We start from the raw sequence: 13,193 nt of genomic DNA on the forward strand, positions 1-13,193 counted from the left end.
TTGGATGCAGGCGATGGCGACCAATGTCAGGTGGATCCTGGCTCGGAAGGCGATGATCCCCGCGTGGTCCGGTTGTTCAAGAAGGATGAGCTACAGCCCCTTATTCCCCAGGTGCTTGAGGAACTGGGGGTGACATTCTCTGGAAGAATCCGACAGTGACAGCATGAACCCTGTCCTGGATGGCCTCCGGGGGCCGCCTTGACTTTCCCCATCCCAAAGAAAATTCAGTAGCTCATCAGTCGTGAGTGGCAGTCTCCGGACGCAGGTCTTAAGGTCAGCCGGGCAATGCAAAAGTTATATCAGCTACTTGAGCACTTGGAACACCTTAAGGTGGACGCAGCGGTATCGGCAGTCACTAGGAAAACTACCATCCCAGTGGTGGGGATTGTGGCGCTTCGAGATGTGCAAGACTGCAAGCTGGAATTAGAGCTGAAACGCTTGTTTGAAGTCTCCTCGTTGGGCCTTCAGGCGGCAGTGTGCACGAGCATGATGCAACGGGCGTGTTTATGTTGGATTCAGAAACCGCAAGAAGCGACGTCCTCGGGTGTCCTGTCCACATCTCAGGCGGCCCGCCTGGAGGCGGCGGTCGCTTATGTGGAGGATGCCTTAATTGACCTGGTACCATGGTGTCTTCGGTAGTGTCTCGACGAATTCTGTGGCTCCGCAATTGGGCAGCGTATGCTTCCTCTAAGTCACAATTGTGTAATCTTCCCTTTCGTGGTTAGTTACTATTTGGAGAGGATTTGGACCAGCTGATGAAATCTCTGGGAGAATCCAAGGGCAATAAGTTGCAGGAAGATAGGAAGCCCTTTAAGAAGTCCTTCATTCCACGGACCTGGTTTCGGGACTCCCGAAGAACCAGATCGGGGAGGGTTGCTCCCTCCTCTGGTGCCAGGCAGTCCACTTCTCGCCCACAGTCCTTTTGCGGCACCGGCCAGCCTGCAAGAGGAGTCTTCGGGAAGGGGGATGGAGCCGGTAAACCTGCCCAATGAAGTCTGGCCCACCCACCCGATCAGGGGCAGGTTGTCCCATTTTTACGAGGAGTGAGCCAAGATTACTTTGGGTTACTGGGTGCTGGATGTGGGAAAGGACAGTTATGCCTTAGAATTTTTTCGGCCTCTCAGGGAGGTTTTCCTGGAATCGTGCTGCGTTTCCCGCAACAAGTAGGCCGCAGTGGAAGGCACCCTGCAAAGATTGTTGGACCTGCAAGCTATCGTCCCCGTACTGCCGGAAGAGCAGGGGCGGGGGCGGTATTCCATCTATTTCGTGGTTCCCAAGAAAGAAGGGACTTTCTGCCCCATTCTGGACCTGCAGAAGGTGAATCGCAGACTGAAGGTCCCCCGCTTTCGGATGGAGACTCTCCGAACTGTTATAGCGGCGGTCCGTAAGGGGGAATTCCTCGCCTCTCTGGATCTCAGAGGCTTACCTGCACATCCTGATTCGCAGCGATCACTGGAAGTTCTTGAGCTTCAAGAATCTGGGTCGCTTCCAGTTCAGAGCGCTTCCATTCGGCCTGCCGACGGCCCTAAGCACCTTTACCAAGGTGATGGTCATGGTGGCAGCGGCTTTCCGGCAGGAAGGGGTGATATCTCGACGATTGGCTGATTCGAGCCAAGTTGGAAGAGGACTGCATGTGGGCGGTACACCAGGTGACCCATTGCCTTCAATCCCTCGGTTGGTTGGGTGATCGAGTCCCTGGAATATTTGTGAGCCCGCTTTGACACCTTGCTGGGCAGGGTGTTCTGACCCAATGGACAGGATGTGCAAATTGCAGCAGCAGGTGTGACTTCTACTGCATCTCCCAATTCCCAGAGTGTGGAACTATGTGCAAGTCCTAGGGTCCATGGCATCGACGTTGGAGTTGGTCCCTTTGGCCTTTGCTCACCTGAGACCATTGCAAAGGGAACTCCCTTCGCGGTGGAATCCGGTGTCAGAACAGTACCAGTTACCATTGCCGTTGTAACCATAGGCCCGGTCCAGCCTAGAGTGGTGGCTATTGGAAGCCAACTTGCAAAAGGGAATGCCTCCTCGAAGTCCCGGATTGGGTGATTGTGTCGACGGATGCAAGTCTCCAGGGCTGGGGAGCGGTGTGCCTGGGTCATGCGGCCCAGGGTCTCTGCCTGAACGGTCATGGTCCATCAATTGCCTAGAGATGAGAGCAGTACACAAGGCATTAGTAGCCTTCCAGTCCTTGGTTCGGGGAGGATGGTTCGCGTCTTCTCGGACAATGCCACCTCGGTTGCTTATCTCAATCCCCAGGGAAGAAGCTGGAGTCCGGCCTTGGTGCAGGAGGCTCATCTCCTGTTTGCGTGGGCCGAGCTTCATCTGGAAGGAATCGCGACCTCTCACATGGCAGGCGTGGACAGTGTGCAGGTGGATTTCCTCAGCCGTCAGCAGCTGGACCTCGGGGAATGGGAGCTGTCCCAGGAGGCTTGGAATCACATTTGTGCCAGATGGGGAGCCCCCCACTGGACCTCATGGCAATCTGCATCAACTCACAGATGGATCAGTTCTTCATCCGAAAGAAGAAAGTAGGAGCAGTGGGCATAGATGCCCTATTTTGCAAGTGGCCACCCGGAATCCTCCTGTATGTCTTCTCGCCTTGGCCACTGATTGGACGAGTCCTGCGGCGCATAGAAGCTCATCCCGGTCCGGTAATCCTGGTGGCCCCCGAGTGGCCACAGCAGCCGTGGTTTGCAGATCTGGTCCGTCTGGCAACCGAAGGTCCGTTGCGCCTGGCTCATTTTCCTGGCTCTTACTTCAAGGTCCCATCTTTTCGGATCAGGAGGATCGCTTCTTGCGGCCTGGCTTTTGAGAGGCGGAGGTTACGAATGAAGAGGTATTCGGAACAGGTGATTTCCACCCTACTGCAGGCCAGGCAGCCCTCAACGTCTTTTGCTTAAGTCTGGGTGTGGAAGGTGTTTGAAGCCTGGTGTGATCAACAAGGTTTAGTGCTGTTGTCGGTGTCCATTCCTCAGGTTTTGGCTCTTCTGCAGCAGGGGTTGTCAAAAGGCTTGGCTTATAACTCCGTACAGGTTCAGGTTTCGGCCCTAGGATGTCTCCAAGGTCATATAGGCGGCAGACCCCTGGCCTGTCACCCAGATGTAGCCCATTTTGTGAAAGAGGTAAAGCATCTTCATCCTCTGATTCGTAAGATGTGCCCGGAGTGGAATCTCAGTCTCTGTGATCCCGCCCCCCCCCCCCCCCCCTTTGAGCCTCTGGGGCATGCCTCTCTGAAGGCCCTCACCTTGAAGGCGGTATTTTTGGTAGCCATTTGCTCCGCTAGGCGTATTTCACAATTGCAGGCCCTGTCCTGTAGGGATTCCTTCCTGCGTATTTCGGCGGATAGGGTGTCCCTGGGTACGGTGCCCTCTTTTTTTTTTTTGCTGAAAGTGGCGTCTGCCTTCCATGTTAATCAGACAGAGTTGCTTGGTTTTCCCCAATGGTCTCGTGACTTGGCTTCGGGAAGAGATCTGCATCGTCTCGATGTTCGCCGGATTCTCCTTTGTTATTTGAAGGTCACTAACTCCATTCGGAAGTCGGACCACCTTTTTGTTTTGTTTGGGGGTCTGAAGAAGGGTGAAGAAGGCATCTAAGACCTCCTTGGCTCGCTGGCTGAAGGAAACGATTTGCTTGGCCTGCATCGGCAAGGGGCATTCTGTTCCAGCCGGATTAAGAACATAAGATTGAAAGCTCACTCGACGAGGGCGCAAGCGGCTTCTTGAGCAGTGTGTCAGCTGTTGTCGCCTGCAGAGATTTGTAGGGCCACTGTCCGGTCCTCCCTGCATACCTTTACAAGACATTACCGCCTGGATGTCAGGACTCCGGATCAAGCACTTTTTGGAGAAAGTGTTCTGTGAGCGGGTCTTTCGGTTTCCCGCCCACTGTAATGTGGCTTTGGTACATCCCACTGGTCTGGACTAATCTGGGTATGTACAAGAAAGGAAAATTTGGTTCTTACCTGCTAATTTTCATTTCTGTAGTACCACAGATCAGCCCAGGGACCCACCCAGGTGCTACTGCCGAAAGACTGATTTACCTAACTGTTAGCTGCTGTACATAGGAAGTCTATCAGAATGCATTTATGCGAATTCGGTGATAGTAACCGTGGTTCGGACCTGGGGTTTTCAGGTTCGAGGCCTTTTTTTTTGTTTTGGTCCTTGAAGGTATTTTTCATGTTTGCCCTTTTTGGGGGAGTTAAATGGTTTTTTGTCTGTTTCTTGGCTTGGGTATGGATAAATACTGAGGAACTGCAGGTGGCACACTTGGATATAGCAGTGCCTCAAAGTTTTGTTCTCTGCCTCCATCTGCTGGTGGGAGTGCATAACCCGCTAGTCTGGACTGATCTGTGGTATTACAGAAACGAAAATTAGCAGGTAAGAACCAATTTCTTTCCCTTCTGTCCTATGACTTTTTAATTTCTTGAGTGTCTAATGAGGGACTTTATGAAATGCTTTCTAAAAATCTATATATACTATTATGAATTGTCTCAACTTTATCTACATGTTTGTTTATATCTTCAAAAAAAATCTTAGATTTGTAAAGAAATCTTCCTTTTGCTTAAAACCATGTTGACTCTTTCCCATTAAGCCAAGTCCATCTCATGGTCGGTAATTTTTTTTTTTGTTTTAATTGCTTCTGCTAAATACTTTGCACAGCAACGCTTCAATACTAGTAACAGGATTCTGCTTTGTGTATGTACATTAAAGTGGTAAATACTAAGTGTCCTCTTTTTAACTCTCAACAGACACCTGAAGAATCCTGTCATAGCCCAGAAGATTCAGAAACTGATGGATGTGGGTTTAATTGCAATCCGGTGATAGATCTGATGATATCCACCCCCTCTCCCTCGCCCTCACCTGTGGCTAGAAGAGCAGAGTCCTTGGCCAACGGAAGCTGAAGAAAGGATGTCCTCATCTTCCTGTACTGTATAAGGAGATACATGGATGCGTGTGGTGGTGGACTGCCCAGACATCTTGTGTATTATTTGTTCCTGGTGCCTGGGCGTCTGTCCTGCTCTACCCTTTTGTCCTTGCCCTCAAGGGCCATGCACAGAGCAGAGAGAGAGCAGGGTCTGTGCTTCCCAGCAGCAATTCTGATTGTAAAACATTTGCATTTTATCACTTATTAAAATTTAGTTGGATTTGTTATGGATTTCTGGTGGCTTTTTTATAAAAATATATATATAAATTTATACATGAGGCTCTTAATGTAAAGTCCAAGTAAACTTGAGCATGACAGATCAATTAGAAACATTTCAACACCGAGAAAACAAGTAGATAAAGACCACAGGGCCTAAGAAGTCTACATTTAGACCTCTTTCGTGAATGGCAGAGTGCCGTGTGTGTGTGAGTATGTATGTGCTTGGGAACCTTACTTTACATTAAGAGCCTCACATGTAACTGGACAGCTTATTTGCTAAAAGCTTATTTGTTACCCAGACTGGGATCAGCTAACCCATGAGTAAAGCCTCCAATTCAATCTCTGGTGGATAGACTACAATTTTCCTGCAATGCATTTCAGAGGGGAATCTTTATTATTGCCATACAGCGTATGCTTGGCACCATCTGCTGGCAGGAGCAGCAAGAGAGACAGAATAGGGGACAGGAGGAGGTACGGGTATGTGATGGGAATTTGGTTTAGTATGCACAGGACGGTCCTTGGTGCTAATATTTGAGTTCTGATCTGATTTTGGTGATCTTGTTGGCAAAGAATAGGAGTTGGTGGAGCACAACTTGCTACCACCAGAATCCTGTATCCCCCTAAAGCAGGAGCTGTTAAATTCTGGGTGAGGGAGGGAGAATAGAAGGAGGTGGTGGGGCTTCTGTGAGAAGGTATTCTACAAACTGAGTAAGAAGGTGGGTAGAGTAATGCATAAAGAAATGAGGAAAGGGGGGACAAAGCTACAAGAGGGAATTAGCAAGCACTGCAGCTGAGAAACGGTGGAGAATATGGCAGAGGCGGTTCTATGAGGCGGCCACCTCAGGCAGCAAAACTTTGGAGCAGCAAAAAGTGCCCTCCAAAATACTCCTTTGGCAGCAGCCTCACCTTACCAATTAAATAACAGATACTTGCAGGGGCCAAAGAAAACACACTGCGGGCTGCTCGTGGTAGCCCAGAAAGAAGAGCAGTGCCCAAAAAAAAGGGAGAGATGCTGTGGACCACTGATCGCAGCCAAAAAAAGAAAAAAAATGATCGCACACCGGTGACAGCCAGAGACACACTGGGGCCTCTAGTGGTGGCTGGGAATGAAAAGAAGAGGCTGCAGTCAGCTGCCAGTGGCCAAAGAAAAGGAAGGCACCCCGAGCCTCTGGTGGCAGCCAAGAAAGAAAAATGTGTGTTTTTTTTCAAAATAGTACATTTTTGTAAAACATTTTTAATTATTGGGTATTCTAGTCATCTGCTATTAAGTATTTGTTGTTTTGTTTAGTATGGTTTTACTATTATGTTTACTATTCTTCATTAAACAATAAAACAAAAAAAATGAATATTTGTGTGTTATATACAGTGTCTGGCTTGTTGCGGTTTCCAATTCAGTTTTTCTATGTGTCTTTATTTATACTTTATGGTCTATTTTGTATTTGAGGTTTATCTGTGTCAGATCAAGGTGAGGTTTGCCTGTCATATACATTCATGTCCTCACATACGTGCTCTTTCACACAGGCGTGCATGCTCTCACACACTAACACACATGCTCTTTCACTCAGACATCCTTTCCTTCCTTCTCTTTTTACTCGCCCCTCTCCTTCTCTCCATTCATACCCCTTCCAATTCCTTCTGAATTACTCATTCTCTCAGGACAAGCAGGATGGTCACTTATGGGTGACATCATCAGGATGGAGCCCAGTCACTTTTGTCAAAGTTTCTAGAACTTTGACTGGCACCTACTGGGCATGCCCAGCAATGCACTGATCCAGCAGGGGTCCCCTTCAGTCTTCTTTTTTCTACACAGCAGTAGCCACGCGGGTTAATGAGCTCTCTTGAGATTCCTGACAGGAATTTTTCTCACGGAACTTCTTTCAAAATTTTCAAAACATTCTACCCCATAGGGGTCCCCCTATCGATATCCATACTCCTCGGTCAAAAGGTAAAGTTTTACCCTTGTTGCGGTCGATTCCCATCGAATTATCCCTTTGGGGCCTACCGGCCCCCGACCACACCATGGCTAAATTTTTGTCTGAGTCATGGCATCTGGTTTTCGTCGGTGCCCTGACTGTACTCGCTGTCCATCACTGACCCGCACGGGGTCTGTATTATGTGTTTGGGATCTGACCACGATGTCGTAACTTGCACCAAATGTACCCAAATGACACCAAAGGGCCGTAAGGCTCATTTAGAGAAAATGGAACCCCGACTCCATCGATAGCTTAGACGTCGTCCGAGCCGGTGCCATCGACCTCTCGCCAGCACCGAGACACCGCTGCTGTTTGACCGGCATCGACGATTCCAAAGGTGTCAATTGCCTTCTTGCCTCCTCAAGAAAAGAACCGAGGAGAACATCGTGAAAAGCATCGACACCGGCATCGGAAGGCTCAGTCCGCCGATCCAGGCAAGCCCTCGGCATAGACGTTGACAGAGCCATCGACAAAGAAGCCCTGCACAGAAAAGGCCCCATCCTCTTCTGTGACCAGGTCACCGAGGCATTCCCCCACCTTCAGTGGTGCCGGGATCCACGATTCCACCTTCACTGGTGGACCCTCTGGCTACACCAGTGCTGCTTCCTACTCCGGTGCTGGGGTTCCATGCCCCAGGCTTCCGTGAGGAATTGGATTGGATGATCCAAGAGGCCATCGGTAAAGCACTTAAGGGCTTCCAACCTCCATCGACGCCTGTACCGGTCCCCGAGCCAGTCACCGATCCGATTCCCATAGCGCTTGCACAGCTACTGGGTAGACTGGATGAGTTGATTGGTGCCCTTCCACCGCTGGAACCGAGAGCACAGATCGATCCGGTGCCATCCACACCGATTCCATTATCATCAGATGATGAGAAAACACACATATCCATTCCATAGTCTGACATTTTATCACAGACTCGTCCATCGATGTCACCGAACCCTTTTGTGCCTTCTTTGATGCCGTCGGTGCCACCTCCGATGCCTAGGCCTGGTCCTTAAGGATTAGCGCCACTTCTTCCTGCTGGAGACTCACTAGGTGCTGGAGATCAGCCCTATAATCCTTTGACTGATGATTTGTCCCAGGATACAGATGATCTATCATCAGAGCCCTCTCCCCCAGATGAAAGACGACGCTCTCCACCAGAAGATCTGTCTTTTATTAATTTCATCAAGGAAATGTCTGAAACCATTCCTTTTCAACTTCAGACGGAAGAGGACTCTAGGCACAAGATGCTGGAAGTACTCCAATTTCTAGATGCTCCTAAGGAAGTCATGTCTATACCTATTCATGAAATCTTGCTTGATCTCCTGAAGAGAAACTGGGAACACCCAGGTTCAGTCCCACCTGACAACTGCAAGACAGATGCCACCTATCTGGTGTAGTCAGCTCCTGGGTTCCAAAAGTCACAGTTGGATCATCACTCTGTGGTTGTTGAATCAGCCCAGAAGAAGGCACGACGTTCAAAACCTCATTTCTCCATACCTCCAGGGAAGGAACAAAAATCCCTGGATGCCTTTGGCAGGCATGTCTTGCATGGCTCAATGCTCATATCTCGCATTGCCTCTTACCAGTTATACATGGCCCAGTATAACAGAGACCTTTTTAAGAGGATCCAGGATTTCTCTGATTCTTTACCAGAGCAACTCCAGGCTCAACTTCATACTCTGGCTCAGAAAGGTCTGGATGCTGGAGAGCATGAGGTCCGCACTGCATATGATATCTTTGACACTGCCTCTAGAGTGTCTGCAGTGGGGATTAGTGCAAGAAGATGGGCCTGGCTCAAATTCTTGGACTTAAGACCAGAAGTCCAAGACAGGTTAGCAGATCTACCCTGTGTGGGCGATTAGTCTATTTGGGGAAAAGATCCGAGAAACTGTGGTGCAGTTGAAGGATCACCATGAAACGCTGTGCCAGCTTTCTTCTATGCTGTCTGAGTTTCCTTCCACCCCTAAGATAACTTTCAGGCGTGACTCTAAGTGACCGGCCTACAAGCCAAGGAAATGTTATCCTCCGGCTTCTAGAGGACGCCCTTCCAGACCTTACTAAAAAGGTCAATCCAGGCAGACTCTGCCTCGGAAGTCTCATCCAGCTTCTCAGCCTGGACCAGCGTCAGGGTTTTGACTCCTTCCTAGAGTGTAAGCCAACCTCCTCTTCCATCCATACCGGTTGGCTCTGCCATTTCAACAGCACTTGGCATACAGTCACCACAGACCAGTGGGTACTGGCAGTAGTCATTCAGGATTACCACCTAAATTTCCTGACTGTTCCAGCGGACTCTCCACTTCGGCTGACGTGAGGAACATCCGACCACTCTCCATTGCTCGAACAGGAGGTTTTATCCCTCCTCAAATCCCGAGCAATAGAACCAGTGCCCCTCTCCCAGCAGGGGCAGGGGTTTTATTCCTGATATTTTCTAATACCAATAAAGTGAGGTAGCGTATGCCTGATACTGGACCTCCGCGCCCTAAACAAATTTTTGCAGAGAGAAAAATTCAAAATGGTAACCTTAGGCTCTCTACTTCCTCTTCTACAAAGAGGAGATTGGCTATGCTCTCTAGATCTCCAGGACGCTTACACACACATCTCAATTACTCCATCTCATCGCAAGTACCTACAATTCCTCGTTGGCCCTCATTTCCAGTACTGTGTACTACTATTCGGCCTAGCATCCACTCCACGAGTATTCACCAAGTGCCTGGTAGTGGTCACAGCTTTCCTCAGGAATCAGGGTGTCCACGTCTACCCTTATCTCGACGATTGGTTGATAAGGGCTCCGACTCAGCAGGGTGCACTAACCTCCCTGGGTCTCACTATCAACACCCTGATCTCCTTAGGGTTTCTAATCAACTATCCCAAATCCAAGATAGTTCCATCCCAAACCCTAGCCTTTATAGGGGCCGACTTAAACACTATGTAGGCGAAAGCCTTCCTCCCACAGGATCCCGCTTTCACCATAGCATCTCTGGCGCATCACCTACAGACTCGAGTATCTTCAACTGCTCGTCACTTCCTCATACTGTTGGGTCACATGGCGTCCTCGGTACTTGTCACTCCGATGGCTCGCCTAGCTTTGAGAGTGATGCAGTGGACCTTAAAATTCCAGTGGATTCAAGCTGGTCAGCCAATGTCCAGCATTATCCAGGATACCAAACAGCTCCGTCTGTCACTAGCCTGGTGGATACAACACTCCAATCTCATTCAAGGCCTTCCATTTCAGGCTCCAGATCCTCAAATTACCCTAACAGACGCATCCAGCCTTGGGTGGGGTGCACATGTAGGCGACCTGCAGACTCAGGGAACCTGGTCTCAAGAGGAAGGCAAACACCAGATAAATTTCCTGGAGCTATGGGTGATCAGATATGCCCTCTCAAGGCCTTTTAGGATTGCCTATCAAACAAAGCCATCCTGATTCAAACAGACAATCAGGTTGCGATGTGGTACATTAACAAACAAGGGAGAACAGGCTCCTACCTCCTGTGCTTTGCTCGGGCATCTTCAGCTTGGTACTCACCCATATGTGAGGAGTACCATCCTGCTTGTCCTGTGAGAAAGCAGAGTTACTTACCTGTAACAGGTGTTCTCACAGGACAGCAGAATGTTAGTCCTCACGAAACCCGCCCGCCACCCTGTGGAGTTGGGTTCGTTTACGTTTTCTTATTTTATTTTTCGCACATACTTTTTACTATAAGATGAGACTGAAGGGGGACCCCTGCCGGATGCAGGGTCAGTGCATTGCTGGGCATGAAAAGTGTTCCGTGATTGGGCTCCATCCTGATGATAGTTTATAGTTTATTATTCTTTATATACCGACATATCGGGGTTCCATCATATCAGTTTACAATAAATAAACATAAAACAAAAACACATGTTAATTAAAATTAGATACAAATCTGCATAATAAAATAAATAAGTACTAAAATTCTAATGCTAAAAACAATACTAAGTACATACAATAATTAATAAAATACTACTCATGTTACAAAGATGTCACCCATATGTGAGGACTAACATCCTGCTGTCCTGTGAGAACACCTGTTACAGGTAAGCAACTCTGCTTTCCCCTTACCTCTCACTCCCCTTCTTTTACCTCCTTCACCTCCCCCCCTCCCTTCCTTCCCACGCATTCAAAGCCCTTTCTTACCTTCTCACTCACCCCTCCCTTTCCTTCTACCTATTTAAACCGATTGGTCACAATTAGGAGCAGTTGTGCAGTCTTCTTTCTGTTTCTCTGCGCTCCCAGCTGACTTGCTGGTGGGGAAAGGGACCCTCGCTAGCATTAGAATTTTAAAGGCAGAGTGAAGCGGTCACTGCAGGGGATTGTGGGAGGGACACTTTCTGCTGCTCCCAAAGCTTTTCCTCCTGAAGCAGCTGCCTCATTATAGAACCATCCCTGGTGTAGGGATATATATAGTAGATTGGCTTGGGTTTTCCTAATACATGTATTGATGTGTTAGGGCTTTGATGTAATATCTGCAGTGTTGCCTTTTCATGAGTAGAGTTAAAGTTTGAGTGTTGGCAGTTAGTGCTGTTTTGGTATGGGAGGTTTACTATATTGTAATTTTCTTACGGCTTTCTGTTGGTCATGCCCACACCTAAGCATTTTGCAATAGGCCTAATACCATATGAGTTCCTGTACATACCCAGATCAGTCCAGACCAGTGTGTTATGTACTCCCACCAGCAGATGGGAGTCAGAGAGCAAAGCTTCGAGGCACTGGTATCCTACAATTGCTACCTGCAGCTCATCAGTATTTCTCTGACTCCAGCAGATGGTGGTCGTGTATACCTGCAGCTCTGTATGAGACGGGTTTTTCTTGCTCCCTGATGTGCTAGGTTCAGTGTCTGGGTCATCCCTCAGGTTGAGCCGGGCGAATGAGGGGTTGGTTACCCCTGGCGGTGCTAGCCCGTGTGGTTCCGGGTCCCCTGATAGCCAGGGGACTGGCTCCCTCAGCGACCCGAAGGCTTCCCCCTCCGTGTCTGCGGTACAGGGAAGTAGCCCCTTTGGGGATTTTTTTCTATTCTTAGCTTAGGCTTTATTTTTATCAGTCTGCCCGGTGATGTAGAGCCAGGCAGACCCCTGAAGAGGGGGAGAGAGTTTCAGCCCTGGTAAGAAACTCCGAGCATGTTTTTAGGCTCCCTGCCTCATTTTTACCGCCAACTCTGGAGCTGTTTTTACCACAGAGCCCATTTTGGTTTTTCTTTTTCAACCTCTCACGCGGCTCCCTAACATTCCTGGGGCCAATTTTCGTGGTGTTTTTGGTGGGAGTCACTAGGGCTTAGTGGCAGCACCTGTTTTCTTCTGGGGGGGGGGGGGTATATGCCCCTTTATGCAGGAGGAACTTGGCAGAAACTCCTCTGGTGGAACCCTGTAAGGCTTGTAGGGTATGGTCAGCTTATTTAGACCCCCTGTCACTGCATGGACTGTGCACTGGGTGGGGAATGGGCCTCAGACAAGAGGAACAAGCCTAAAAAGTATGCACACAGATCAGGCTCGGCGGCTGGGTCTAACGGAAGGAGCCCAACCCCCATTGAGCACCCTGTGGAAAAGGTCTCTCGGGACGACCCTCCACTGAGCAGACTCCGAGACCGGAGGAATCGAGAGACATGGACACTGATTCTAGCAGTGACGATACGGGACCGGGGGGATTTTCACCGGAATTTGTGCTGCTCATGCATGAAGCATTTCTGGCTCGGAAGCTTGCGAAGCACAGAGCCCAGGATGGGAGCGTGGGAGTTCCCAAGCGTCCTCATCTGCAAACTACAATCGTCCGTCCCTGGCAACTTTGGCTCGAGAGGATCTAGCGGGTGCAGTCGACCAGCAGGGGAACAACTCCACTGCACCCCCGAGGGACACCGCTGCAGATCAGGGTTATATGGGCAACGACGATCAGGATGAGGTAGAACCTAGTGCGGAGGGGGACGATCCCCCATTGTCCGGCTGTTTAAGAGGGAGGAATTGCATCCCCTTATTCCCCAAGTGCTTGAGGAATTGGGGGTTAGACCCTCGCTGGAAAATTCCAACAGCGAGGGAGTGAACCCAGTCCTGGATGGTCTCTGGGGTCCACCTAGTGTTTTT

At 49.4% G+C, this 13,193-nt stretch overlaps 1 protein-coding gene across 1 annotated transcript in view; it reads left to right on the forward strand.

The window, feature by feature from the left end:
- Positions 1–5,154, forward strand: part of STIP1 (stress induced phosphoprotein 1) — a 130,706-nt gene extending 125,552 nt beyond the window's left edge. Inside the window, exon 14 of the mRNA XM_029614750.1 lies at positions 4,748–5,154. Coding sequence (XP_029470610.1) covers positions 4,748–4,820 — 73 coding nt within the window. The 3' untranslated portion in view covers positions 4,821–5,154. The remainder of the gene's footprint in view (positions 1–4,747) is intronic.
- The last annotated feature ends 8,039 nt before the right edge of the window (positions 5,155–13,193 follow it).

This window comes from Rhinatrema bivittatum, chromosome 8 (assembly GCF_901001135.1).
Source record: "Rhinatrema bivittatum chromosome 8, aRhiBiv1.1, whole genome shotgun sequence".
Classification (NCBI taxonomy): domain Eukaryota; kingdom Metazoa; phylum Chordata; class Amphibia; order Gymnophiona; family Rhinatrematidae; genus Rhinatrema; species Rhinatrema bivittatum.